Genomic DNA, 25,094 nt, shown 5'->3' with positions numbered 1-25,094 from the left:
TTTAAAGTGGTAGAGGGTTATCAGCTAGTTTATAAAAGGTCCATGAAGACCGTAAAATACAGTGAAAAACAAATTTTTTTCTCTTTAGGAACTTGTAATGTATAGACGAATATAGTTGGACAAAACGAATTCATCTCTCTTTGTTTACACTTGACCAATATTCTGTATTTTCTTTGTTTCTGTGTATTTCATTACCTATCTGGATGTTTCCAAGGTAAGCTACCTGCTACAATTTACCCAAAGTGTTTACTTTGATCAGATTTGAGTTTCCTTCTTATATTGTACTGCATTTTATATTATTTTCTTAGCTAGCTTAACAAGTTGTAGGGAATATTTGGTTTCGAATAGTCTACCAAATTTTAATAGTTTGGATTGTTAAAAATAAATTATGTATACTGCACAAATGTCACTTAGAAGAACTCAGATCATTATCAGTACAACTGCCACACTCGAGACCTATGATTTACAGTCAGAAATTTAAATGCATATTTCTTCTATAGGTGAGAATCAGCTTGGAAAAGCGTTTACAAGCCACAGTTTCTCAGCTCGGGTCAGAGAAGGACGGAGAGATTCAACAGCTTCAGGAACGAATAAGAGCGTTAGAACAACACATTGAGAACATCTGCCAACAGCACGAAGAAGCTTTGGTGCGTGCTGAGAACGATAAACAGCAGGCTCTGCTCATCGGTAAGTCTGAACAAATGTTCTTGTGTATTTTAAGACCAAAATTATCATTTTAAGTGAAACACCATAACAGTGTTGTCTATGCATATGAAAACATGCCCGTAATGGCCTTTGTAATAATTGTAAAAGGCCAGTTCTTAAGCCGGGTCACAAATTTAGATGATTTCACATGGTTAAATTTTAAGGAAAGGTGTTAATTTTACTACCAACAAAACAAAAAATACATTACTGTAAAAGTTAGATTGTTTCTATTCATTTAAACTACCTATAACTAATTATTTGTAAATGTTTTTATTTCAATGAAAATATCAAAACAAAAGTGTTAATTTCAGAAAAAGTTAAATCAGATAGTTAAGTCTGTCATTGTTAATTTGCCTTTGTAGAATAGCTCAAGTGAATTGCAAGGTTAAGTGCAGACAACCATAGTTATGTGATCAAGATATTCTATGTTATGATTGGCTATTGTACCTACGAACAATGGTACTGTGTTTGTATTATTATGAGATCATAGAACAATTTGTTAGGGAGTCCTAGCCTATAACTGTTTTGATTTGAAGATGACAAATTCGCTCCAGTCATTCAATTTTACAAGCTTGAAATGTTTTTCTTCTCACACAAGTTTTGCAGGATGATATAATATTTTTTATCTGTTACCTACATTACGTTACCGTATAAACAAATACCAGACACATGTTGTGGGACATATGCCCGCAAAAATTTTAACAGCTTGAGCTTTTTAACATTTGGGCACATGTCCTCAACACAAATCCTACTGTTGTACTGTTGAATTGTTTAAACAGAAACAGACCATTAGAGATGAAGATGTACCGGTACAATATGATCACATCACTCACTTGTTCACTGGTTTAAAGCTTACAAGGATTCTTTTGGCAGTAAATAATCATTACAAACACATAGATTTGCTACATTTTGTTTTGAACGTGCTTTTTATAAACTTCAATGCATTACTCTAATTAAGAGCATGATAAATGTAATAGAAATCTTACTTTGATTTTACAAATGTTACTTTTGTCATGGTAAATATTGTGCTTATTTTAAATTCTTTTGGCAAATTTCTAATGTACAAACACCGTTATCCCAGTTTAGTTATATGATGTCTTCACATAAAAATATGGTAGTTTCACTTGCTGTACATAAATTTATCGCTTTCAAATACAATTGTTTACTTAACATCTGTATGTACAAAGAAAACATATTTTGTTTAAAAAAAAAACCTTCAAACTAATGCCATAGTACATAGAGTTTATGTAGCGTTGCAAAAAAGTACACTACACCATCACACTAGTCAAACATCGTTCATGCCACGAGTATTTTTTAAATAAGATTAGAGGCATAGGTAAAGAACTTTTACCACCACAAAATGCAATACTCGTACACAATATTTACATAATTTTTTTTACATGTAACATTATACAATTAGTTTAATTAAATCATTGTGACGTTTTTATTGTTAGATCTAATCTAGTTTTTCTAAATTTAATAATATGTTTTATAGTTTGTATTTTCACCTCTGCAGCATTAAAAATCTAGTATTTGTATCTAAAATTGCTTTTGAAACTATAGATATGTTGTTGCATCATTGTACAAAATAAGTAAATCTACTTCAATACTTGACTGATGTGGACTAGTCAAGGATTGTAATTTGTAGATTCTCAGAAAAGTTACTCCATAGATTTTGTATAAATTTGTTTCTAAGCCATTGGTTAGTGAGTAAAAAAAATATATTTATAAATTTAAATAATATATCTAAAGAAAATATTACTGTTGCATGTATAAAATGTGCATGATAATTATCAAAATTCAATAATTTAATTAGAACTCTTTAGTTTGTTCTATCTTGTTATCTTCTTAATGATTATTCTTCACATTAGCTATCATCATTGGATAAGAAGACAATTTGTCTGGCAGAAACAGAAATAATGCTCATGTGGAGCAACTGAAATTCTAGGCATGTGAAAAGACATTGCATATTGTAATCATGGTAATTTAACAATAACAATTGTTCTGAATGCAATTCCTACTGTTATGGAAAACCATTGGTCGTCCCAGGGGGGGGGGGTGGGAGGGATATATCCCCCCCCAAATATTTAATTTTTATTTGCTACTATAAATACTTGAGCATATTTTAGAGCTCAAATATGTATAACAATAGAAAAATATGTTTTTAGACTTTAAATTCCACATTTTTTCTGGGGGGGGGCAGGGGCGGACCCCCTTTTTCTGGGGAATATTCCAGACCCCTCTCCGGTAGTCATCCCCCCCCCCAAATTATATCCTGGGACTGCCACTGTGAAAATCTCAAATATAAATGAATATGGACTCTGTTGCAATGACGTTGTTTTTTTTTCATTTGCTACAAAGTATGTGTTTTGCCTGGTTCGAGTATTATACTCCGGTTACAAAATTTAGGCAGTTTGAGGGGAAGCAATTCCATCCCCTCCACCTCACCCAAATATTGAAATAACTGCTGACAGCTGATAAGCTGATATATACGCTATAACAGTGGTGGGGGAACCCAGGAAACCTTCCTCTCAAACCGCCTAAATTTTAGTATAGATGTGTGTATCTTTGAAAACGGATCCATTGACATGAAATATGCAGTTTTATTCGCAGTACTGTTTTAAAGCTTCTATTTTGACCCTGTACAAGAGTAAAATAAATTATTTTTATACTTGATAGTCTACTTCCGACCTGAGTTTTCCAATTCAATTACTTTTAACTGCTGTCGTAATGATAGGTTTTAACATTACGGTGATCACTAATCATGTAACTGATGTTGTAGCTCAACATGACCAGCAAGCTCTGCAAGAGAAGTTTTGCGGTTTGAAGCGAGAACTTGAGGAGGAACGAAGTCAGGCAGAGCGGGCCCGACGTGAAGCATTGGCTCGTATTGAGCAAGATCGAGCAAGCATCAACACATTGAGGGACGAACTAGCTAGAGTCAAAGCCAGGATGGAAGAGTCTAGGTGCTGTTTTAGATTTTTTTTGCCAGTGGCATTTTTAAGTGAAAACATCACACCCTTTGAAAGGGAGAACGCTCTAAACTCCTGGTATTGATATGCCAGAGATTGAAGACCAATATTCTCATATTGAAGTCCAAGACACTGACCACACTAGCAACACACTCACCTGTTCTGTTGTGTTGGTTGATTTGTTCATGTATCTTGTGATTTATCTTTAAAAGTTATTTTAGTTGATGGATGAGTGTATCAAATAGTTTGGTTGAGTTTTGCTGTTAAATTTGAAGCGATGGATAAAATGAAAACATGTTGAAATTGTCTTATTTTCTTTCAATGAGTTTGACCTGATTGAAATTTGCTTTTTGTTGTGAATAATGAAATTTCTATTGACTACTGTAGTTAAGCATCTCTCACCTTAATTGCAGTTTTTACCTTAACTCAGTTTATGAGTAGGTAGCTTATTACTGTACTAATGCCTACTAAGTGAAGCTGCGTCCACACATGGTGAACGTTTGCGACAAACATGTCCATTTGTAAGCTGTACCAGAAAAAACCGTTTGCTGGACATTATTTAAGCTGTTCAACGGACAAAATATGGTGTTCGCTCTAAACTCAGTATTTAGGTTTTTCAAGTGAAAGTGGATGTGCATACTCGTCAGCATTTACTTCCTTGTATGTTGTTTCTGCTGCTATTACACTATCGACTATTTTGTTAATTACAACAAATCTACTTCTTCGATTGTGAATGTTTTATAATTTGTTTGCAACAGTTTCACCATAGACAGACAATGGATCTCTGTTGATAGGTCCCTGCCTTAATTCGCTGTAAAAATCAGTAATTATTGAAAAAGCTTAATCTTTTTAGATTTATTTTACCCACTTTTTCTTGAACAAGATGCAGGGGATGGTGCAATCATTTGTTCTTCGTAAAATTGTCATCTTCGTCTCCAACCCTCTCTTCTTGTTCTCTTCTTGGTCAAGTCGTTGAAAGGCTAGAATGAGTAGGTCTTAGTGTAAACTTGTCGCGCAAAAATGTGAAGTACTTCAACGCCTCCCAGGGTTTCCTTTTCTCATCTGTGCCCATAACTGACTTCTTTTCTCGCCTACATTGTGATAATAATCATAGATCGAACATTTAGGCTGAACAAAAATTGCGATACGCTACCCCAAACCTCGCTCGTTGAACGTTCGTCGATGCATCTACACTTAGCAAACATCGAACGTTCGCTGGCGAACAGTGACATGTTAGCAAACATTGTTTGTCACCCAATGATTATTATGATTCTCATTTGGATACTGACATTAAATGTATCTTTTCAAAAATACTAATAATACTACACATCATATCCCCTCCCAAAGTTTTGCATATGGTTTACTGCATTTATAACAAAGTGTTATCTTTTGTACAGAGGCAAAGCTGAAGAGGAGAAAGCCAGATTGGAGAACAAAATTGAGGAAATCCGCAAGGAAAGAGATCTCGTGCTGCAAGAAAGTGAGGAGTTGAAAGTTCAACTGCATCTGTTGGAGGACAGATTTGATCACCTGCAGGCTCAGTTGCATGAGACCCAGAGGAGATTGAAGGAGGGTAAGTTGACTTAAAATAATGCAGAGACGCAGTAAGGCAGCTCTACTTCCTTGTATACCCCCTTAGCTGCATTCAGTGAGAAGTTGGTGCAGTTTAAAGTGTTTATATCTCAGTGGAACTAAACTGATTAGGCATTTTTTACGTCTGATAATTGATATTTTTTAAGAGGCGACATTTTATCCTAATGTCACTCTGAAAATAGCTGTGGTGTACAAGCTATTACTGGATGAAAAGTATAATCTGAATTTGCCCTGTTAGAAGAAATAATTAAAGTACAAGTAGAATATAAATGCTGTAGAAATTCTAGACTGATTACGAGATACAAATAAGTTAAATATATACTTTATTATTTGTGGTTTTACACCATTGGCATTTTTTTGCGGTTTTCTGGGGGTGGGGGTCCAAACCCTGATCTTGTTACTATCTAATGTTACCCTTTTGTTAAATCATATCATTCGTATCATCATTAATCGATAGCTCAATGAAAAATGGCATCTGGGTCCAAAAAATTTCACATCTGGAATCAAACCAACCACGAAGTTCAAATTTTAGGTTAAGCACTTTAACCAATTGGCTATGTAGACTATAATTGAATCATGTTAAAAATAAATCTAATATTTTTGGGAGGAGTCTTTTAAAAAAAGAAATTAGGATATTTTGCTTTCATAGTAAATTGTTTTTTATACCTCTGAATCATAAAAGGAGAATATTCTTCCAAAGTTGGCCTACAACAACTGTTCTTATTTCAGCGGAGAACTTAGGAGAGTCATTGCGCAAGGAGTTGATGGATGTCCGACGCCAACTGGGAGATGCAACATATGAGAAGGAGAAGTACAACACAAGCAACAAGGAGCTGCGAGAGACGATCAAACGCTCCGAGGGTGAGAAGCGTGAACAGGCTCGCACACTGGAGGAGGCCTTCCAGAAGATTTCATGTGAGTCTTCCATAGTAATTAAAATGTCTATAAAAACAAAAGCCATAAAATATTGTAGAAATTAAAGGGAACCTTTGGTGATTATTTAGACCTAACATTTTATTGTTTGTTACTTAACAAACAAAATGGCTTGATGATTAATTGCTATATTTCTAGTTACCTCAACCAGGTGTCGAGATTGCTTTGTCAAAAAATTTCAACAAATACTTATGTCAAAAATCTTGTTATTTGAGTTTTAAAAATGTTTGCAGAAAAAATATTTTTGGACAAAAGAATCCAAATTAAAAATAGAACATCATCTATCAATAAACTTGATTACTAATGTAAACATAATGTTTAGCCCTGGAAGACAGCCGGACTGGATTGGAAGTTGAGCGTGCCAGACTGCAAACTCTGAATCGAGAACTAGAGAAGCAGGTAATGATTGATAATAGTATTAGACTCTGAGTGCATGAGATTTTGCCCCTTTGAGATCATTCTGCTGAGTATATACTTAACCATGAATGAAACTGACTGTTTTATCACATTTATTCAATTTCTTGAACTATACCTCTAGTTAGTTCAGAGAACCTCTCTAAACTCTAGTAGTTAGCCAACAAGTAAAGTAACAGATAAATAATCGTGGTTGATTGGCTAACATGTATGCACATTTTTAATAATGTGTGGTTTTGTAGATAACATTTATACATACATTTTTTATCTTTATCTCATATACATTAGTGCAGATTCTCCATTAGCACCTGTCTCTTCATTCTATTCCTGGTTTTACAAAAGGCAAAAATTATCAGTTGAGAAAACATTTAGTTAGTAAGGAGTTCTGAGGTTTTTCTTCCATTTTAAGTGTAAACATAATGTATGGTACCTCTGGAAGCTTGTGTTTCGTTTTTAAACAGTCTTTATTGTGCTTATGTTTGGTCTTGAGGTATATTGCCTTGCTTATATTGTATTTTTATTTTTGGCAATATAATTTTGATTCTAAAGGTGACGGCGAGCTCCCACCAAGGAGCTGGTCTACAGGAAGAGCTCCAGCGGCTCAATATGAGCTTCAGTGCAGCTCAGTCTGAGAACAAGGAGCTACAGACTCGACTCACCACAGAGAATGAGGAGAGAGAACGAGCTCAGCAAGAGACCAACCAGCTCAGGAAACAAGTACAGTTTTTAAACACTAGTTGAGCTTCTTTAAACCAGTAGAGTGTTTCCAAAACTTTTTTATGATTCAGTACTCTTAAAGACAACAATATTTTGCATATTTTTAAGTCACATGGAGGTAATAATAAAATATATTTTTAATTTGCCATTCTAACTAATTTCCCAACTTAACGTAGGATTTTAAAATTCTGTGTGGAGATTTTATTTCAAATTGATATTAACAAGAAGTCCATACCGTTAGTTGAAAACATAAAACCCAAAATACAATAAAAATACAATACCAAACTTAAATGAAAAAGCGAAGCTTGATGAATAGAACCAACTTGAAAATGTCTAGGTAAAGATTAATTCTGAGCTGAAGTTCAAACCATATCCAAATTGGAGGTAAGCAGCATTGGACGCAAGAGTTTTAATTTTTCTCAAATTACTTTAGGGCGCTATTATTTCTCGCCAAACTAACAAAATAACCTCTTCCTCGTTCTTACGTTTTGCTGATTTTACACAGTTGCTGTGAACTAAAACTCCAGCCTAAACAAACTTGAAATAGCTAATACTCATTCTTCAACCCTGATCGACACACCACATACCACCGCAGTTGCCCCAGTGTACCTCAGGTTGGGAAACAATGCTTTGAATATTTGCTGATGGGGAATTTATATTTATTTCATGGTACTTTTAGAAAATTAAACAACAAACCGGATTGTTCCTTGTAGAAAATTCAAGTATATTGGTCTTAATGGTGGTCATGTTAGTCGAGGATCTAAGTGTAAATTTATTTTTGTGATGAATCGGGATGAAAGTAATAATCAATAGCAATAACCATAGTGGAAATTCCTAGGACTGGCATTCCATGTATTCGGATGTATCTCTGGTTCTCAACATTAGGTCCCTTTCACATCCTACCACCCATCATCATTCACTAGATTAAACCTCTTAAACATTCTTGCCAAGCCTTGACATTTTCATGGTAATGTAACACTTGTAACAGTTTTATGTAGTAACAAAACTTTTACTTTTACCATACCTTTTACACTCTTGTCACCAACCTAATGTCTATCATGCATAATGGTCACTCTTTCATGGTTGTTTCTCATCCCTCCAATGTTTCTGCAGCTGATGGAGCTGGATGGAGGGCTAGAGGCGGCCAGACAGGAGATCCTACGACTGCGTACCCGAGGGGACGAGGAGGAGATGCGATGGAGGCAGCGCGAACAGGAGCTACTGGTGCGACTGGAAGATGGAAGAGCTAAAGAGAGGAAACTAGAGGACCAGCGGCACAACCTGGAGGTTTGCCTAGCAGACGCCACACAGCAGATATCTGAGCTCAAGGTACAGTGATGATTCAGTCAGTGCCGATTGATCAAATGCTTATACTAATTTATCAAACATTAATTTACTACCTTAGTTATCCTATCTAATATTTGATGCTAGAAAAGCCGCCTAGAGCACATGGACATAGATTTGAGAGGATTTTTGTGAGGATAGCAGACATATTTTAATGGGGAATAATCCACTCCAAAACAAGAAACACATCATTCACATAGATACAAATGGCTTTTGAACAACCCTTTTTATTCTCTAAAAGATTTTTTTGAAATGCCTTTTATTAATTTTTAAGTAGAGCTAGCAAATTTACCAAATTACTGTTGGATTTAGTTGGTTATGGGGTTTCATAACTTTCATTATTCTAAATGCCTCGCATTTTTCTGAACAATAAGATTATTTGGTTGTAATATTAAAGTATGTATTGTAACATGTCTCCTTGTGTGTAGTATTCTTGTAAATATTGTATATTGTATTCATTAACTGACTATGCTAGTTTTAGCAGTTTTTCGGACATTGTCAATAATTTGTATAAATTCACAAGACAATAAACACATTTCATTTCATTTCATTTCATACACTAGACAAACAAATTTTACTGTCACTGACAGTGAACTATTTCACTGATTTCACTGATCAGTGACAGTTTTGTGTTCCTTGTGGGAGAGTGGACTCCTATACATTCAGGTAAGCCTGCTGTTCTCACAAAAATCATATTTTATGTTTTTTTATTAATTATCATATAGTCTATCAATAATGCATCAACGCTGTATTACGGAAATTATTTTTTTCTTAGGCAAGACTCGGTGGAGCCGAAGGAAGGGTGCGAGCTTTAGACAGCAACTTGATGCAACTGGAGGCAGCTAAGAAGGAAGTGGAGCAGAAGCTGAGCTCTGTGGGCTCGACGCTGCGTCGTATTGCTGGCATACAGCTTGACGGCTCAGTCAGTCTTCCATTCAAACTCACAAGTCCTTCACGACGGTGGAGTCCGGTCCGTTGTAAATCAGCCTGTTAGTATCAGATATTAAATTTTCTTAACATTAGATGTGTATTCTACTAACCTCTAGCTTTATTGTTGGGTTCAAATAATAGATAATACATTTAAAATTCCTATATTTTATTTTAAGGATTTTGTGAGGGTATTAGGCTTACCTGGGAATGAGACCATTCTGAAACAGGAAACACAAAATTGTACACTCTTCAGCTTCACAATTATTAGAATACTTAACCCTTTCCAGATGGCCTATAATATGTAGGTATACAGACAGTAAAACTATTTTATTTGGATAGAAACTAAAAAAAAATATAGCTTTTTTATATCCAAAAGTCATAGAATATTGTAAATAGTGTACCCAGTGCTCGATTTGTGGGGTTCCAGTACCTCTCTTTCGTGAAGATAAAAATATTGGGATAAATAGTTACAAATCACAATAAATAGGTTACAGTTCCGGCATCTGATTTTTTACAAATCAAGCAAAATATTTTTTTTATTCCTTTTTTATTAGGTTACTTACTTTTTAAAATTCTTTTAAATTAATTTTTTTAACTTCAATTTCTTATTCTTTTAAAAAACCATTCCTAGTACATCGGCAAAGATATAATTGAATGAAAGGACGTTTTTACGAAGATTAATGTTGTTAAAGACAGTCAACTATAACTATTGTCCGCTATGCACAAAATGCTAGCAGATATATCCGCCTATAGTCAGGGAAAGTTTAACTTCACTGTCACCAAAACTTTTTCAACTGTTGAAGATTTGAGTTAAAGACAATAATTATGCTGTCAGTGACAGTGAAATATTAAAATATTTGTGTTTTGTGTTTTATTTTCTATTTCTCCAATGTGTGTTCTTCACCAATCGGATATTCCATTCAGCAGAGCCTTGTACCATCACAAGTAGGCTCTTGTGCTTTATGTTACATCCATTTTTTTACTTTCTTTTGGTTAGAACTTAGAAACACAATGTGCACATGAGCCCTTTTCCTTCTTTCAAACAGCATTCAAATATATGATTAGCATTATGTATATTTAATTTTAACATCATAGTATTGAAAATGAATAGTTTGTATGATTGCAGCTGGAGACCACCACAGTGACAGTGCGAGAGGAGACCCGATCATTGACGTGGACCCTGAGGTCGTCAGGAAAGGAGTTCGTAACCTGATGCATCAAGTTGCTCAGATCGAACGGGAAAGGGTAAGTGAAATTATAAGGGAAGTAAAATTATGATGTTGTCTAAATGCTTCATATGATTTTTTTTACTTGCTACTTATATCTAGGGTTTAAATTACTTTGCATTCAAGATGATTGTATTTTAATACAGTCTTCTTGTTTTGTTTTTGCTATATTTGTCTGTAGTATAATTAATATACAAGCAGAAAATTTGAAATGATAATTAGAGTCATAGTTTCCCAATTTATATTGTAATGATTAATATTCACTTTTTGCGGGATATCGGATTTCTAAATAAATTTATAATAATGTTGCATTTAGTTTCTTTTCTTCTTCAAAAAACAGTTTTGTATGAGGTGAAAGGTTTTTAAAACAACAACTTCAAAATGAATAGTTTCCTCAACTATTTGGGAAGGGAATTGTATTGGCTTCCACTACTATATGAAGGCTGAGTTGTGTAGTAACATTGACTTTTGGATATTGATGTACACATCCCACCTATGTGGACCAGCTGTAGCAAATGATTTTTGAAATAAAACATAGTTAAATGAGCCACATACAACATGCCCTACTTTACAAATTCCCTTTTCTCTCATAGTTTTGGATACTACAGTTTATATGATATGACTTTAAAACATGCTTTAGCTGACAATAAGTTGTGTTTCCAGTATTACTTGGTCAATAACTGTCCATATCCGACTGAAATGAGTATTTGACATCAGTGCACTCTGTCAGTTGTTCAATTGAACTAGGCCTACGTTCTAAAACTGGCTACAGCCACGGGAATGAGATGTGTACCTACAGTAGACTCCCTCTTACCTGGACTCCTCGGGACCGAGGCCATTCCAGATAACGGGTTTTCCAGTTAAACCGACGTCACCAAAGACTTGTTAAAACGGACCATTTAAATGCATACTGTATACAGTAGTTGACTTAAATTTAGGAGAGCGTTGTATTTAGACACGTGAGCACTGGTCTCAAATATTTCCCACGAGAACATTCGTTTCAGTACCGCCCACTTCCTGCCGATCTAGTCAGTTTAATCGATGTGCTGATAAAAATTTTCCGGTTAAAGAGATGCCATTTCCGCCAAGTGTAGTCTGGTTAAACCGATGTCCGGTTAAAAGGTGTCCAGATAAGAGGGAGTCTACTGTATATCAATAATCAAAGATACCAGATAGAAAGGCAGAAAATTTTATACTCTGTTCACAAAATTTAGGCAGTTTTAGGAGAAGAAATCTATCCCCTCCACTTTTTCATACCTTTAAAACAATAGCTCAACAGATGAGGTTTGACAAAATGTCAATCAGCTGCTATATATCAAGCAAAAAGAGTGGTGGGGGAACTTCCCCTCAAACAGACAACATTTTGTGAACAGATTTTAATATGTTTTGTTATGATGTGCACCTCTTCAACTCTCGGGATTACCCCACTACCAGTTAATGGCTACGTGCATGTTCACACAGGATGACCTGAAGGCAACGGTTGCTGGGATGAAGAAGCAGTTGCAAGAAGCACAGGAGGCTCAAGGCAAACAGGATAACAAACTGACAGCAGCTCTGGCCAGCCTGAGACAGCTGCAAGAGGAGAAGAATGAGATGGAAACAAGACTGGGACAGAAACAGGCCTCACTGCAGGCTCAGGTGACTAGTGGAAATGTGGCTTAGACAAGATTGAAATGTATCCATCAAGGCACAAACTACATTTACTCAGTTTTACTTGATTGTGTGCGTGTGTTGATGCATTAGTTGTGCACTACTCAATGTTAACATATTATTAAGGTGTTTGGATATAGATGTAAGAACAGGGTGTAAAGATGTTTTGTTTTCTACTATCATTACATTAATTATGACCTTTTCTTTTTTTCATTTTGTAAAATTGTAAGATCTATTGTTTGATTAGGTTCCTTTTGATAAAATACAGGGCCTTATATACTCAATCGACAGACTATGGAATGGAATAAAGATTTTAAATTCAATTATAATTTTCTTAAAAACAACACATTGGGCCCAATGTTTAATTTTTCTGCGTAATTTTTAATAGATTAAACACCCGCTTAGATTTATCATCCTTATAGAACTGTTGAGCACAACAATTTTATCGTGCATTTAAGTCCGGTAACGCTCGAAAGCATAGATATTTACAAGTGTTTTTACAAGTTTTGAAATTGTGTGTGTCTTATTATAACTAAAGAGATATGCTATGCTAACACAGTAAAATTTACCCTATTATTAGAGAGAAACATTTAGTGTAGAACGTAACCAAAAGTTACTGAACATGAAACACACACCAAAAGAAGCATTATATTTTACAATAGGTTGAGAAGTATACATAACCTGTCTCAGGATAATATTAAATATTAGGCAAACTACCTGATCAGAAGGGTTAGAACAAGGCAATAGATGGTCCTGCAAGTAAGTATATTTAGTGACACCTCACTGAATACACAACTAAATTAAAGGTGAAAATGAATATTCATTGAAATTCAATCAACCCACTATTTGCATTTTCTAACTTCCAGTCAGGTAGCTTGCCTCAAGTTCACTTGTAGCTTTAGCAAAGCTCCAAAAGTGAACAAAGCACCCAAAGTAAACAATAGTTTCTCCGCACTTCCACTTTTGTTACATTATGGTTTGTTTCCTCTGATTTCCAGAGCGAAGCTCTCCAGCAGAAGACGGAAGAAGCTCAACATCTACGGGAGAAGGTTATGAGTCTGGAATTGAGTGTTAGCGGAGGCTCGGAGGAGAAGGCTCAGTGTGAAGTAAGCCTACGATCACACGCTAGTAGACTGACACACACTTGTGTAGATCTGTGCACTAGGTTGGGCTGGATTGGTGATTTGGTTGCTGCTTCCAGCTTTGTTTTGTTTTACACCTTACTAGCCCAGTTGATTGACAACTTATTTGGTGATTGTTGTGAACCTAGTGTAAGTAATGTTGTTTCTGTTACTCTATTACAATGGTGTTGTTTGGTGGCTCTCTTTTACATTTATCTTTCTAGTTATTTATGACTTTTATATATTTTTTATTTTTATTTCAGGTAATTGTTTACTTTTATCTTGCGCTTTTTACTATTTGACTGACTATACCAAAGTCAAATTCCAAATCATTAAGCCAAAATACTAAACTATCTTAGTAAAAAAACATAAAGTTGTAGAAATAAGCAGATGTGTTCTTTTGAGCCTTCACAAGGGTTGTGAGAACTGGTGACGCAACCCGCATAACAATTGATGTGATGTGGCATAATGTATGATTTTATCTATTTGATATTTCCAACAATGTTGACATCGCCACTATTGGCCATAAAACCTGTACTGCATGGTGAATGTGGAATTGACTATAGTAAACCCCATAATCAAAGCTAATATGTATAATGTATTGTAATCAACAACATAATTGGTGATTGTTGTGAACATAGTGTAAGTAAAGTAGTTTCTGTTACTGTTTTCAGTGGTGTTGTTTATCTTCCTACTTATTTGTATTTTGTTTGACTGCACCTTATGTTTTATTTGTTATAATCACTTCCTCAAATGAGACAACTATAGTACAAATTCTTTTATTGTAAGATCTTGAAATGAGTATGATCTAGTGGAACTTAGAATCTCTAGCTAATTATTTTAAAGTTAATTTAGAGTTTCTTTGTGATAAACATAGTAGCCTAATATAAATAAATGTTCTACCTCACATACCAAAAATCTAATTATTACAAATCTGTGTAAACTTTAAATATATATTCTTATTTTTTTTTACCAATGGTCACATTGATTCTCAGTTGGAGGAAATCTACAACATAACCCCCAAAAATAAACCTGTTGCATAATATATTAAACCACTTTACAGTAATGAATAGCGAAAACTGTCACAATGTGCCTTTTAATATATATATATATATATATATATATATATTTACTGTTAGTCGTTTTTAGATAATTTTTTACAAAATTTTAACTCCCCTCACTCAAATTTATCTACATTATAAAATTTCCTACTTTATTTTGGACAAAACTGATCTATTATAACAATTGTTTTCTTTTAATCTCACCAGTAGCTTTGAATTATTGTGGTTTAGTACTCATGACGAGTAATTTTTTTGTTTGGATGGTAAATTAACTACCTCTTGTTTATTTTGTTATAGATTGTAGATTTAATATTTGTTTTTATCTTGTCCATGTCTCAACTAATGGTGCTTTATTATTTTATGTATTGTAAAATATTTTTAGTTTTTGGTAGTTATTACCACTGTACCAGTAGGAAGTTCCTATTTATAATTCCAAAGAAGAGACAGTCATGACCAATCACATTTACTATTTTTAAGTATATTCCCTCTATGTTGGTTGTTTTATTATTGTTTGTTATTAGTTTGAAAATAAATCTTTTTCTTATTTTGGTTTTATTATTTTTCCTTGTTTTGTTTGATTTATTTTGTATTGTTGCACTTATTCATTTTTACAGACAGTTTCTTTCAACATATCTTGTAAAAATATAATTTGCTTATATAATTGGTTTATAATTAATAGGTGTATCCTTCTTAAGCTTTCCTAAGGTGATGGGGTTTATGGGAGTTTTATTCTTATGCTGTAACCTACAACCTTGCCCTTATTTTTAATTATTAATTAATTTCAGTAGACAAACCCACATTTTGGTCAAGAAATATTACAAGCATCGAGGAGCAAACTCAAACAAAAATAATGAATGGAAATTACTTTTGGTACTATTGGATTTTAAATAAGCCATTTAATTGAAAATACTCAAATTTTGTGGAGGATATACATAATTAATTTACAATCCTTCTAGAATAAAAAGAGTAAAAGTGGTTCTTAAATATTTGTTTTGTCTCTCATCCATACATTAAGAATCACACAAGAGATTTAGACGTATCCGTTGTTTAATGTAACTGCACAATGAGTTTGGTTCAATTTTGTATTAGTGTTTTTTGCCTTCTCACATCTTCATCTTCATCACTCTAAGGAAAGGCAAATCAGTTTTTTTACTTTTTAAGTAACTCTCTAAAGAAGTCCTATAATTGGACAATATATCAGCGTTGTTTTGTGAATTTTTATTGTGTATCAGCTCATTAACTCTAATGTTCTCAGGTAAGCTAGCAAAGCTCTATACTACTGAGCTACTCATCAAGCTAGTTTGGTTTTAGTTGGCCTTGTTCTATGGTTTTTATGCTGCTGTCCATGTTGTATATACTTTTACAGAATTCAATCACATTTAAACTTCCAATCACCACCATAAACCTTACGTTGAACTGTTAGACTAGCAACACACCCTAATTTTTACGATGGATACAACAGGAGAAACTAGAGAAGATGCGACAGTCGCTAGCTAGGCTGGAGGGAGAGAAGCGGTCTCTGCAGGAGGAGCTGGGCAGAGTGGAGGCTAGGGCTACCAAGCTAGAGCTGCAGAGGATGAGTCTGGATGGAGACTTGCAGAGACTCCAGATGGTGCTGCAGGAGAAGGACGCTCATGTCAAGGTAACATCCTGTATAACTTAACAGTGAAACATTTGGTCTGAGAAGCAGTTGGTGTCCTTTAATGCCTTTACACATAATACAATCAATATATTCTTGGTTAGACAAAGATACACGTTGTGAGTCCAGTTTATGATCAAGGTAAATCTTTTTGTAAATTAAATTCTGGTTCCATAACAAATTTTTTAAATCTAAAAAAATTGGGAGGTATAATTAAAAATAATATGCAACAAAATAGCTGGACATTTGAGTGATATTAGTGGTGGTCCTGTAATCAGAAGGTCACCGGTTTGATCCCTTAGAAAATTCAGAACTCAGAAGCTTTTTGATGGAAAATATTAAATTAAATTGCCTTAGATTCTGTCAAGCCATCCTAATTATGACAATCTAGACTCTAAAGTCCAAAACACCACCATTGATTGATTCAATATTAGACCCAGCAGCTATTGATCATTGGGCTTGTCATTTCTGGTGTGAATACCAGCTGATCTTAGTCAGTACCAAACCTACACTAATCATCTTACTCCTCTCACACTCACATTCCTTACATAATATTTGGGTTAAAATATGCGTTAGTAGTGTCCCCATCTCATAATGGTGTCACAGTAATAGCTGATTACAAAGGTGGCAAATAGAAGAATCAGTGTTACATCTAAATTGCAAGTTTGTGGACCAATCCTAATACTTACCGTATACCATGTACACCCTTGTCTTTAGATTAGCTTCCTACCAATATAAAATAAATTGCATTGATTCCCTCTGGTTTACAAACATTTCACAGTAATTTTATAGACTGAGTATGTTTTCTCTCCGATGTTGATGTTATTAGAATTATTTTAATCACATCCACCATTTTCAGAAACTGTCAGACAAGGCAGAGACTCAGGCTCGTAACCTGACCGCGCTGGAGGAACGCTGCGGCTCTCTGAAGGCGACCATTGACCAGCTGAACATGTCACTGGAGCGAGCCTCAGCCACTGAGACTGAGCTGAGACTGGAGATACAGAGTCTGCAAAGGACACTACAGGATACCAGTCAGACCTCTCACACCAGCACAGAGAAACTCAAACAGGTACATGCATTGACTCATTGATAAAGGCTTATAAACATTTTCAGTGAAAATCCACCTGTGTTAAGGACCTAGTAATAATAGTTCTCCGAAATTTAAAAAAAAACCTGATAACCTTACATATTACCCAATTCATTACCCAATCCTAATACTCATTTCAATATACATCAATTAAGGAAGCAAGTTTAAATTCCTCTCGTGAGGAGGTGAGGAGAAGAAGTCAAACCCTTGAGCTAACAAGAAGCAAGCTTCCTTACAAAGAGGTTTAATTGTTCCTTTAGCTCCAAGCTTGTTAAAATTTTACATGTCTAAATTCTTGTCTTAACTTAAACACGTATAGACATTCCAGAAACAAAAGAACCCTGGGCCATTTCGAGCCGCGCAGGTTTGAAGGGTAAGCCACACCTACCGGCGCGAACTACATGATCTTTTCACTTCTGCGCAGGTTGTTTTGTTCTTGGGATGTCTATAATGTGTGGTTTTAGGAACTGAAAACACTGAAACAGCAGTGATTATATTGAGACTTGTATGGCTGAGGGTATATGCAGCAAACACTCAGATTTAATTACACAATTTAACATAGCAATTTTAAAATAATTCCTTGGATTTCATTAGTTGTTTCTTCCTTATTTAGCTGCAGAAGTCGCTGACCAACAGTGAGAATGAGCGTAGAGTTATGGCCGAGCGGCTAGACGCGGCGCAGCAAGCGCTTCAAGAGCTTCGTAGAGCACACCAACACCTCACCGACACCCACGCCAGGACCAATCAGGAGCTCACCAACTGTGAGGTAAATTTTCAGTACCGATATTTGTGCTGCTCTTAAATTCTAATCCTCGATTCTTCTATTGACAGTTACCATGTTCAATCTAACAATCTATAAATGGCTCTTGTTGGAGTAAGAGCCGATACAGAAAAAGTTATTCTTGCCTCAAAGATTTATCACAGGTTACCTATAGCTTCTTGGCATCCCACATGTCAACCTTGCATATTGGACAACACTCTAGACACTAGACAAGCCACACCTTATGTCTAATTTATGTAAATGTCCACTCAAAGTGTGTATGGCTGATGGCGTGGTGGACTGTCCTAAGCCTTGTTCCCATGACGTGTGGTAGGGCCAAACCACGGATGTCCTTGATCAGTAAAGGGATCAGTGAATATGCGAACATTTGCGGACCTACTGTTCCCACGACGCGTGTTGGATCATACATTTCAAGATTCACCGATGGGCTGGGAACAGTGCAGTGTGCACCTCCCTCCCCCCTGCACCGAACACGAGCCACAGGCCTTTGATGTTTCATAAGTTTACCGACTTCGGACCACGGACGTGCTGTTTTCACGACGTATATTGATATGAGCCCTTGCTCAAATCCATCCGTGGAATTGCCCTACCTCGCGTCGTGGGAACGATGCTTTAAAGGTCTGGGATAAAACCAGACTAATTACCATTCATAGTCAACTTTCTATGTAATTAGGCTATGTAATTTCTGAAGTTGGTTTTGAACTGTCAGAATATCTGGCAGTTCAACAAAGCCTACTTAAAACTGTACTGAATAGGTAATACATTATTACATACACACACACACAAAATTTAAATATTTCATGGCTATTGGTTTCTGACCACATTATCAATCACAAAAAAAAGAAGATCTAAGTCAATTTTTTAACTGACAATTTTGAGTGGTTCACTATTTGGTGACACATTTTGTGTACCAAGTCCAGTACTAACGTCCCAAGTTCTGAAACTATTTATGCTCCCTCCCTTTTGTTCCTCATTTGGTTTCATGACCAAAAGAGTATCTCCATATTTTAACAATGATGATTCAAACTGGCCATCACATAGCTTTGATCGGAGTTAAGATGTTTTGTTTCTGCCCAGGTACAGAGAGCAGGTCTGGAGTCTCAACTGAGATTGGCCAACTGGCCATCAGAGTCCGGAGGTGAGGACAGTGAACTGCATCGTCTGCAGAAGGAGCGGAGTGAGCTCAGGATTAAAGTGGAAGCCTTGCATGACAAGGTGACAAAAATAGCCAGAATCTTTTGTTAAATTGTTTAAAAATGTGTAAAAAGTACTTTTGAAGATAAAGGTGTTGACCAGCGTTTCCCAAACTATGGGTCGTGACTCTCCTATAATATAAGTAACTTATGTGCTTATAACTAAGAATCTTATGTATCTGTAGTATCAAGTATCTCTGTCTTAATATTAATCTGACTGAGTGTGGTAGCCAATGTTGTATGGGTATCAGCCAGGTCATAAAATAACACTTGTGCTGAGATTTTGTCGCCCAGTGGCTATGGGTGGTGCCGGAATATTTTTTAATAATTCGCATTTTAAATGTATTGGAATTTAAAATTTATTTAAAAAATAACATTGTGTAAATATTTCTAGAAAACGTAATTATTATATGGACGACTTGCAAGCAAATATAATCGGAAAATTCATTACAAGATATGTAGAAATCTTTGATTTTTACTTTAATTTATGCAAACATTTTTGAGGGGGCCACGGTAAGCCTGGCGCCACTGTTGTCCAGTGGAAATCCCTTAAAATATTCTCTGTATCAGACCGGCCACTCTGAGGAAAGTTTTGTACAGTTTCCTCACTTAGGCAAATGCTGGAATAGTTCCTTCAAGGGCCGTACCCCACTAGGCAGAATGTTCTAATTCTACTTGCTTCTGCCCCAAGTAGGTGGTCATTTAAATAGACAAACGTATTCATCTCAAATCTTGTTTTTATTTTACTTTTCAAAATATGATAAATATATAATGGAAACCCACAAATATATTTAGCAACTGTTTGTTTATGTATCAGGATATCCAAACAGGCAGTAAAGTATGTATTATATTCCAGTATATGCATCTATTTGAACAACCCCAATGAACAAATGTGATTTTCAGTTTTAAACTAGGTCTATATACAAATTGGAAGAGTGTATTAATTTATAAGTGGGCAGGTGATTTAATTAACATTAAGAGTTACATTGTAAAAACTATCAACTTTTGAGTCCCAGGCAATGATGAGCTGAGACAGTTGGAGGGTCGCTGCTGGGTTCACAGCTCATAAGTCAATAACCAGTAGTTAAGACCCAAAGTGAGTCAGCTTTTGATCACTGTAATCTGTCCTACAACAGGTCCGTCACTTGGAGAATGAGAAGCGCAGTATGGAGCGCAAGATGCAGTCGCGCAGCAAGAGTTTTGAGAGAGCAGACAAGTCTTCCCATGACACTCTGTGTAGCGGACGGGATACTAACCAGCTGGATCTGGAGAACAGGGAGTTGAAGCACAAGGTGGGAGGGCCAAGCTGTTAGTGTGAAATGTTTCCAAAAAACCATGAATATATTTTATTTTTTTATAATTTTCATACTAACATGTCTATTGGGCTTGGTATAGTTTATCGTTGAACACAATGGTTTTTATACTTGTTAAATCAGTACAGTAAAAAAGCTTAAGAGTTTAGATTGTCTTTATATTATGTAGAAAATTGGCTGTTAGTTCAGTGCTCATGGCCAATGTTTGTGATCAATTGTTTGCCTTAAAATGAAAAGGTGAAGCTTAGCATACACATGACAGTTGCATCACGTGTTTAAGCGAGTGTTTACCGTTTAGGGAAGTTCCAATATAGCCATGGAAGTTAAAGTTGCTGTAGTTGTTTGGGTTTTGTACCGTACTGTAGATATAAAGAACGAAGTCAATGGAAAAAACTGGAGGAATCCAATTTCACTGTCAGGTTAAATAATGTTTCTGTAGCCCAATTCTTTACACAAATCCAAGAAAATAAAATATGAACATAAGTTTTGGAATTGCATAAAAATGTAAATTGCCTCATTTTATGAGTTGTTTGTATTCAACTGATCCTCCTAAATTCAATCAGGGTTCAATCCTTCAGGGTTGAGAATGGTCTTGTTCTTGAGCCTTGTGAGAACATTGTTGAGAGAATTTGAGTGTGCTCGCAACTTAGGACTCTGCCCCAAAGCGCCCATCCTAAAACATTGGAATGACGTCATGGCACCCTCAGCGATATTCGGTTGTTCTGCCATAAGACTACATGTATTGGGATTGGGACAGTCTGGCCGCCGTCCTAACTAAGCTAGCGACGATCAAAAATAAGTCTTTACTGAATTGAAGTATCCGATTATTTGATATATTTATGTTGTATGTTGTTTAAAGTATTCGTCAAAGTAATTTTAATTCAATTTAACTGAAGAATATTCAAATGTAATTTATTTATCTATTGTTGGGAGGGCAGTGTCCGAGAGTCCTTATGGACTAGCCGCCACTGTCTCCAAATGTACAGTCATTTTTTGGTAGTGCTGCAAAAATGTAGCCTACGTTGCAACACTCCCTTTATGTACATAGTGGTTATGTTGCATCAGCGGGAAAGAGCCTTATTGTTTTGATAAACGGCTCGAATCCCCACATATGACATGTAGACTCATCGTCAATGATCACCCTGAGAGTGAATTTTTCAAAATTAAATCAAGGAAATACAACAGTTAACTTACAACATAACTTTACTTAGGAGAAAACAAATTGCTGAAACTCTCAAAGAGCTAGGACAAGAATGCCATTTAATTGGCTGTTTATTTCCATCATTTGATATTATTATACCCAGTTCTTACAACTATATTTTCAAGTAATGAATTTATTTTACTATTCAAAAGTTTACCGAAGCAAAGAGCAGCCAAAACAGCTAGTAACTTACTGTTTAAACAAAAATTACTGACCTATGATGACAATGTATCAATATTTAGTCATACAAAACCAGACTAATAAAATTGAAAGTTAAAATAAAATGAAAATAGAAAATACATACATTAAACATTTGTTCAAACCCTTCCTTATTTTCTCCATCATTTCTTCTTAATTGGGGTTTATTATGATCTTTCACCAAAACTATCAGTGTTTGCAATGAGAGCATTTTTTCAGTCTAACATTTTTTTTTACTCTTGATACATCTATCTGGTGTTTAGGCAGTTTTGCCCTAAACTCTAGTTAGACAATTAAAACGATTGAAATTCCTATCTGCAATTTAGTTCTGAGTTTCTTTTTATGTATTCCTAGGTACGGAGGTTAGAGGCTTTGCTGGAGGAGAAAGAGGCGGAGCTGTCAAGACTCAAAGGATCCATGGAACATCATTCCTCTAGGTAAAGTAACAACGCTCTTACTTTAAATTTTACAAGTGAAAGAGGACTGAAAACTATAACTTTTGCCTTTTTCTCATACATCAGTTAAAAAGGAAAATAAGATTGCATGCCATTTTTGTGGCAAGCTTACTCAGTACTTACTTGGATATTTGAATACTTGTAGTCCAGTGGCAGGAATTGGAAAGGTCAATAGGGTAAACAAACAATAATAATAAAAAATACCTTTTATGAAAATCACATTCTAGGCCCAAGGGTTCTTTTGTGAAATTTAGAAAATCTTCCATATCATAGAAACCATTTTTTGTCAGTAAAGATTTGATTTGTTCTCTTTTGAATTTTAAGATTTTTTATGTAAACCTGAACACGTACTACCTAACCGTCATCATCAGTTTCTTCCCACTACTTGTTCTCACTATAGTTTAGTTTCAAAAGTGCTCAAGTATCACAACTCAGCTCAGACATTACAACAACTTTTTTTTATGTAAAACCAAACCTTCCACCCAAGCAGCTAGGACAACTGATTTGAAATTTATCCATGATAATGTTAAAAAGCCACAGCCAGTAGACTGAGTACAGCTAGACATAAAACTGGTTAAGACTATCGATACATAGTGCATCCAATTAATTGTATTAAAAAATGTTCACAGCTTTTGGAGCATATTTATCTTAAACTTAAGAAGAGATATGACAAATTTAAAGGTAGAATCATCTCTTAAGACCAAAATAATTATTGTCATGTCCATTCTGATATTGGAAGACTCCTGATGTCTTGTTTCATGGGATGCTCCAGGTCGACGTTAGATCGGAGTGGAGAGTTAGAGAAGTACCGTGCAGGTCAGCTGCAAGCGGAGAGGCTACTGGAGGCGAGGGAACAATCACACAGACAGCAGGTTCAGCGGCTGGAGAGTCAGGTGAAACAATGCGAAGTAGTCGAAAATAAAGCACAGTTTATACTCTGTCTACTTGACCCTCCCACTACCTGTGGACTGGACGATGGATTGAGGCCAGGCCAGCCTCAGGTAGACGGAGGGTCAGAGGACAGGTTTCATCATACAGACTATAATATGAACAAAGATTCATGATTTGTCAAAGTTACTTTGGCAATGTTGCACCCCATTGATTGAGCATTAAGGTGTATTGCATCTTCCTCAGGTATTCATGTTGAAGGATGTGACCCATTCCTTTTAGTGGTGTCATACAATTGCCATTAAAGGCGCTTCCTTTGGGGTTGCACTTAAAAATTAATGGAATCTTGATTTTTTAGTAGCTAAAAGGGAATAATAATGCACTGAATTCCATATGACTACCTAACTACTATCAACTTTATACCTTCCATCCATCAATAATCATATTACTCTTTAGCAAAAAATTTCCAAAAAAGTGTTTGGTAATATTTTACCAACCACTGTTTGTTTCCTCAGATCCAGTTGTTAAGGGAGCAGCTGAACCAGGAGGTGAAACGCAGACAGATGTATGTGCTGCGCAGCTCGCGCATGGGACGCGAGGCGCAGCAGCTGCGACAAGTGTTGGGTGATTCGTTGTCTCGTGTGTCGCAAGATCCCTCGCTAGACGCAGGCCTGTTGGAACACGAGGCTCGAAAACTGGATACCTCGATGACTCCGCTAGCTCTCCCCCCTCCCCGACCACACACACCCCATACACCACACTAGGGGAGTGTGGGTAGAATGTTGAGGTAAACGGTTCACTCAGGCTCCTAAATTTGGGGCCGTAAACGGGTTACCACTGATGAGAGAAGCCTAAGTTGGCTTAATGAGTGGTAACTGAATCAGTTTTTTGATGATCTCCAAGTATTGGAGGTTGAAACTTGATCTTTTTCAGGAAAAAAAGATTTCCCAGTTATGGATCAGTTAATTTAAACACTTTATTTGTAATGGATTATTTGTAAACTGTAATTTATGTTGTGATAATGAGTATTATAAATCACTGGAGGGTTAGTGATTAATATATTTCACACAAGTTTGTGAATCTCATCTATTTGTTAACATTTTAAACGTATTATTTAATTTAATTTTTTATTTGAAACTATTCTCAAAAACAACTGCCATAAAATAGCAATTAGGTTACCGGTAGTTGAGTTCTTATTAATAAAACTGCCATAGGTTAAATAATCATTTTTGTACCTTTTCTAATGTTGTAGCTTATTATGTAATGTGTCAGTGAATTTGTAAGTACGATATAAGTCTTATTGTTTTATATAAACTTAGTTACAATTTTGAGTTTTGTTATTGTTAATGTAAATATTGTATATACAAATTTCAATTATATTATTGTGCCAGATGTTGAGCTGTTAGTGTTGATAGATCACATTAATCATTTTGTACAGAGTTTGAGACTACATACAAACCCAGTTTGGTTTTAAATATACAGCTTGATAAATTGAACAAAGATTTGAAAATGGGTAAAAAAACCACACTTGTTCACTTAGCCCTAGGAGATTTTATTTATTCAATAATCAGTCATTGGTAAACAAATGATATGTGTTGTGTTTGAAAATATTTTTACTTATCTATAAGTTTTGTACCTGGATGTTTTATAGGCTACGGTACTTTATTTAT

The 25,094-nt window shown here is 35.4% G+C and overlaps 1 protein-coding gene across 1 annotated transcript in view; it reads left to right on the top strand.

Annotated features, from left to right (window-relative positions):
- LOC128988693 (rootletin) overlaps positions 1-24,340 on the top strand; it is a 102,826-nt gene extending 78,486 nt beyond the window's left edge. Inside the window, exons 18-36 of the mRNA XM_054410238.1 lie at positions 501-687; positions 3,488-3,671; positions 5,075-5,250; positions 6,000-6,185; positions 6,526-6,602; positions 7,167-7,334; positions 8,448-8,663; positions 9,454-9,667; positions 10,735-10,853; positions 12,296-12,472; positions 13,483-13,590; positions 16,129-16,308; positions 17,165-17,377; positions 18,009-18,161; positions 19,254-19,391; positions 20,506-20,661; positions 22,436-22,518; positions 23,309-23,429; positions 23,940-24,340. Coding sequence (XP_054266213.1) covers positions 501-687; positions 3,488-3,671; positions 5,075-5,250; positions 6,000-6,185; positions 6,526-6,602; positions 7,167-7,334; positions 8,448-8,663; positions 9,454-9,667; positions 10,735-10,853; positions 12,296-12,472; positions 13,483-13,590; positions 16,129-16,308; positions 17,165-17,377; positions 18,009-18,161; positions 19,254-19,391; positions 20,506-20,661; positions 22,436-22,518; positions 23,309-23,429; positions 23,940-24,188 — 3,105 coding nt within the window. The 3' untranslated portion in view covers positions 24,189-24,340. The remainder of the gene's footprint in view (positions 1-500; positions 688-3,487; positions 3,672-5,074; positions 5,251-5,999; positions 6,186-6,525; positions 6,603-7,166; positions 7,335-8,447; positions 8,664-9,453; positions 9,668-10,734; positions 10,854-12,295; positions 12,473-13,482; positions 13,591-16,128; positions 16,309-17,164; positions 17,378-18,008; positions 18,162-19,253; positions 19,392-20,505; positions 20,662-22,435; positions 22,519-23,308; positions 23,430-23,939) is intronic.
- Positions 24,341-25,094: the final 754 nt, after the last annotated feature.

This window comes from Macrosteles quadrilineatus, unplaced genomic scaffold (genome assembly GCF_028750875.1).
Source record: "Macrosteles quadrilineatus isolate MER2022 unplaced genomic scaffold, UCM_ALF_1.0 Scaffold_3__2_contigs__length_128488019, whole genome shotgun sequence".
Classification (NCBI taxonomy): domain Eukaryota; kingdom Metazoa; phylum Arthropoda; class Insecta; order Hemiptera; family Cicadellidae; genus Macrosteles; species Macrosteles quadrilineatus.
The sequence above is the reverse complement of the archived record's forward strand: the minus strand, read 5'-3'. Positions and strand labels throughout refer to the sequence as shown.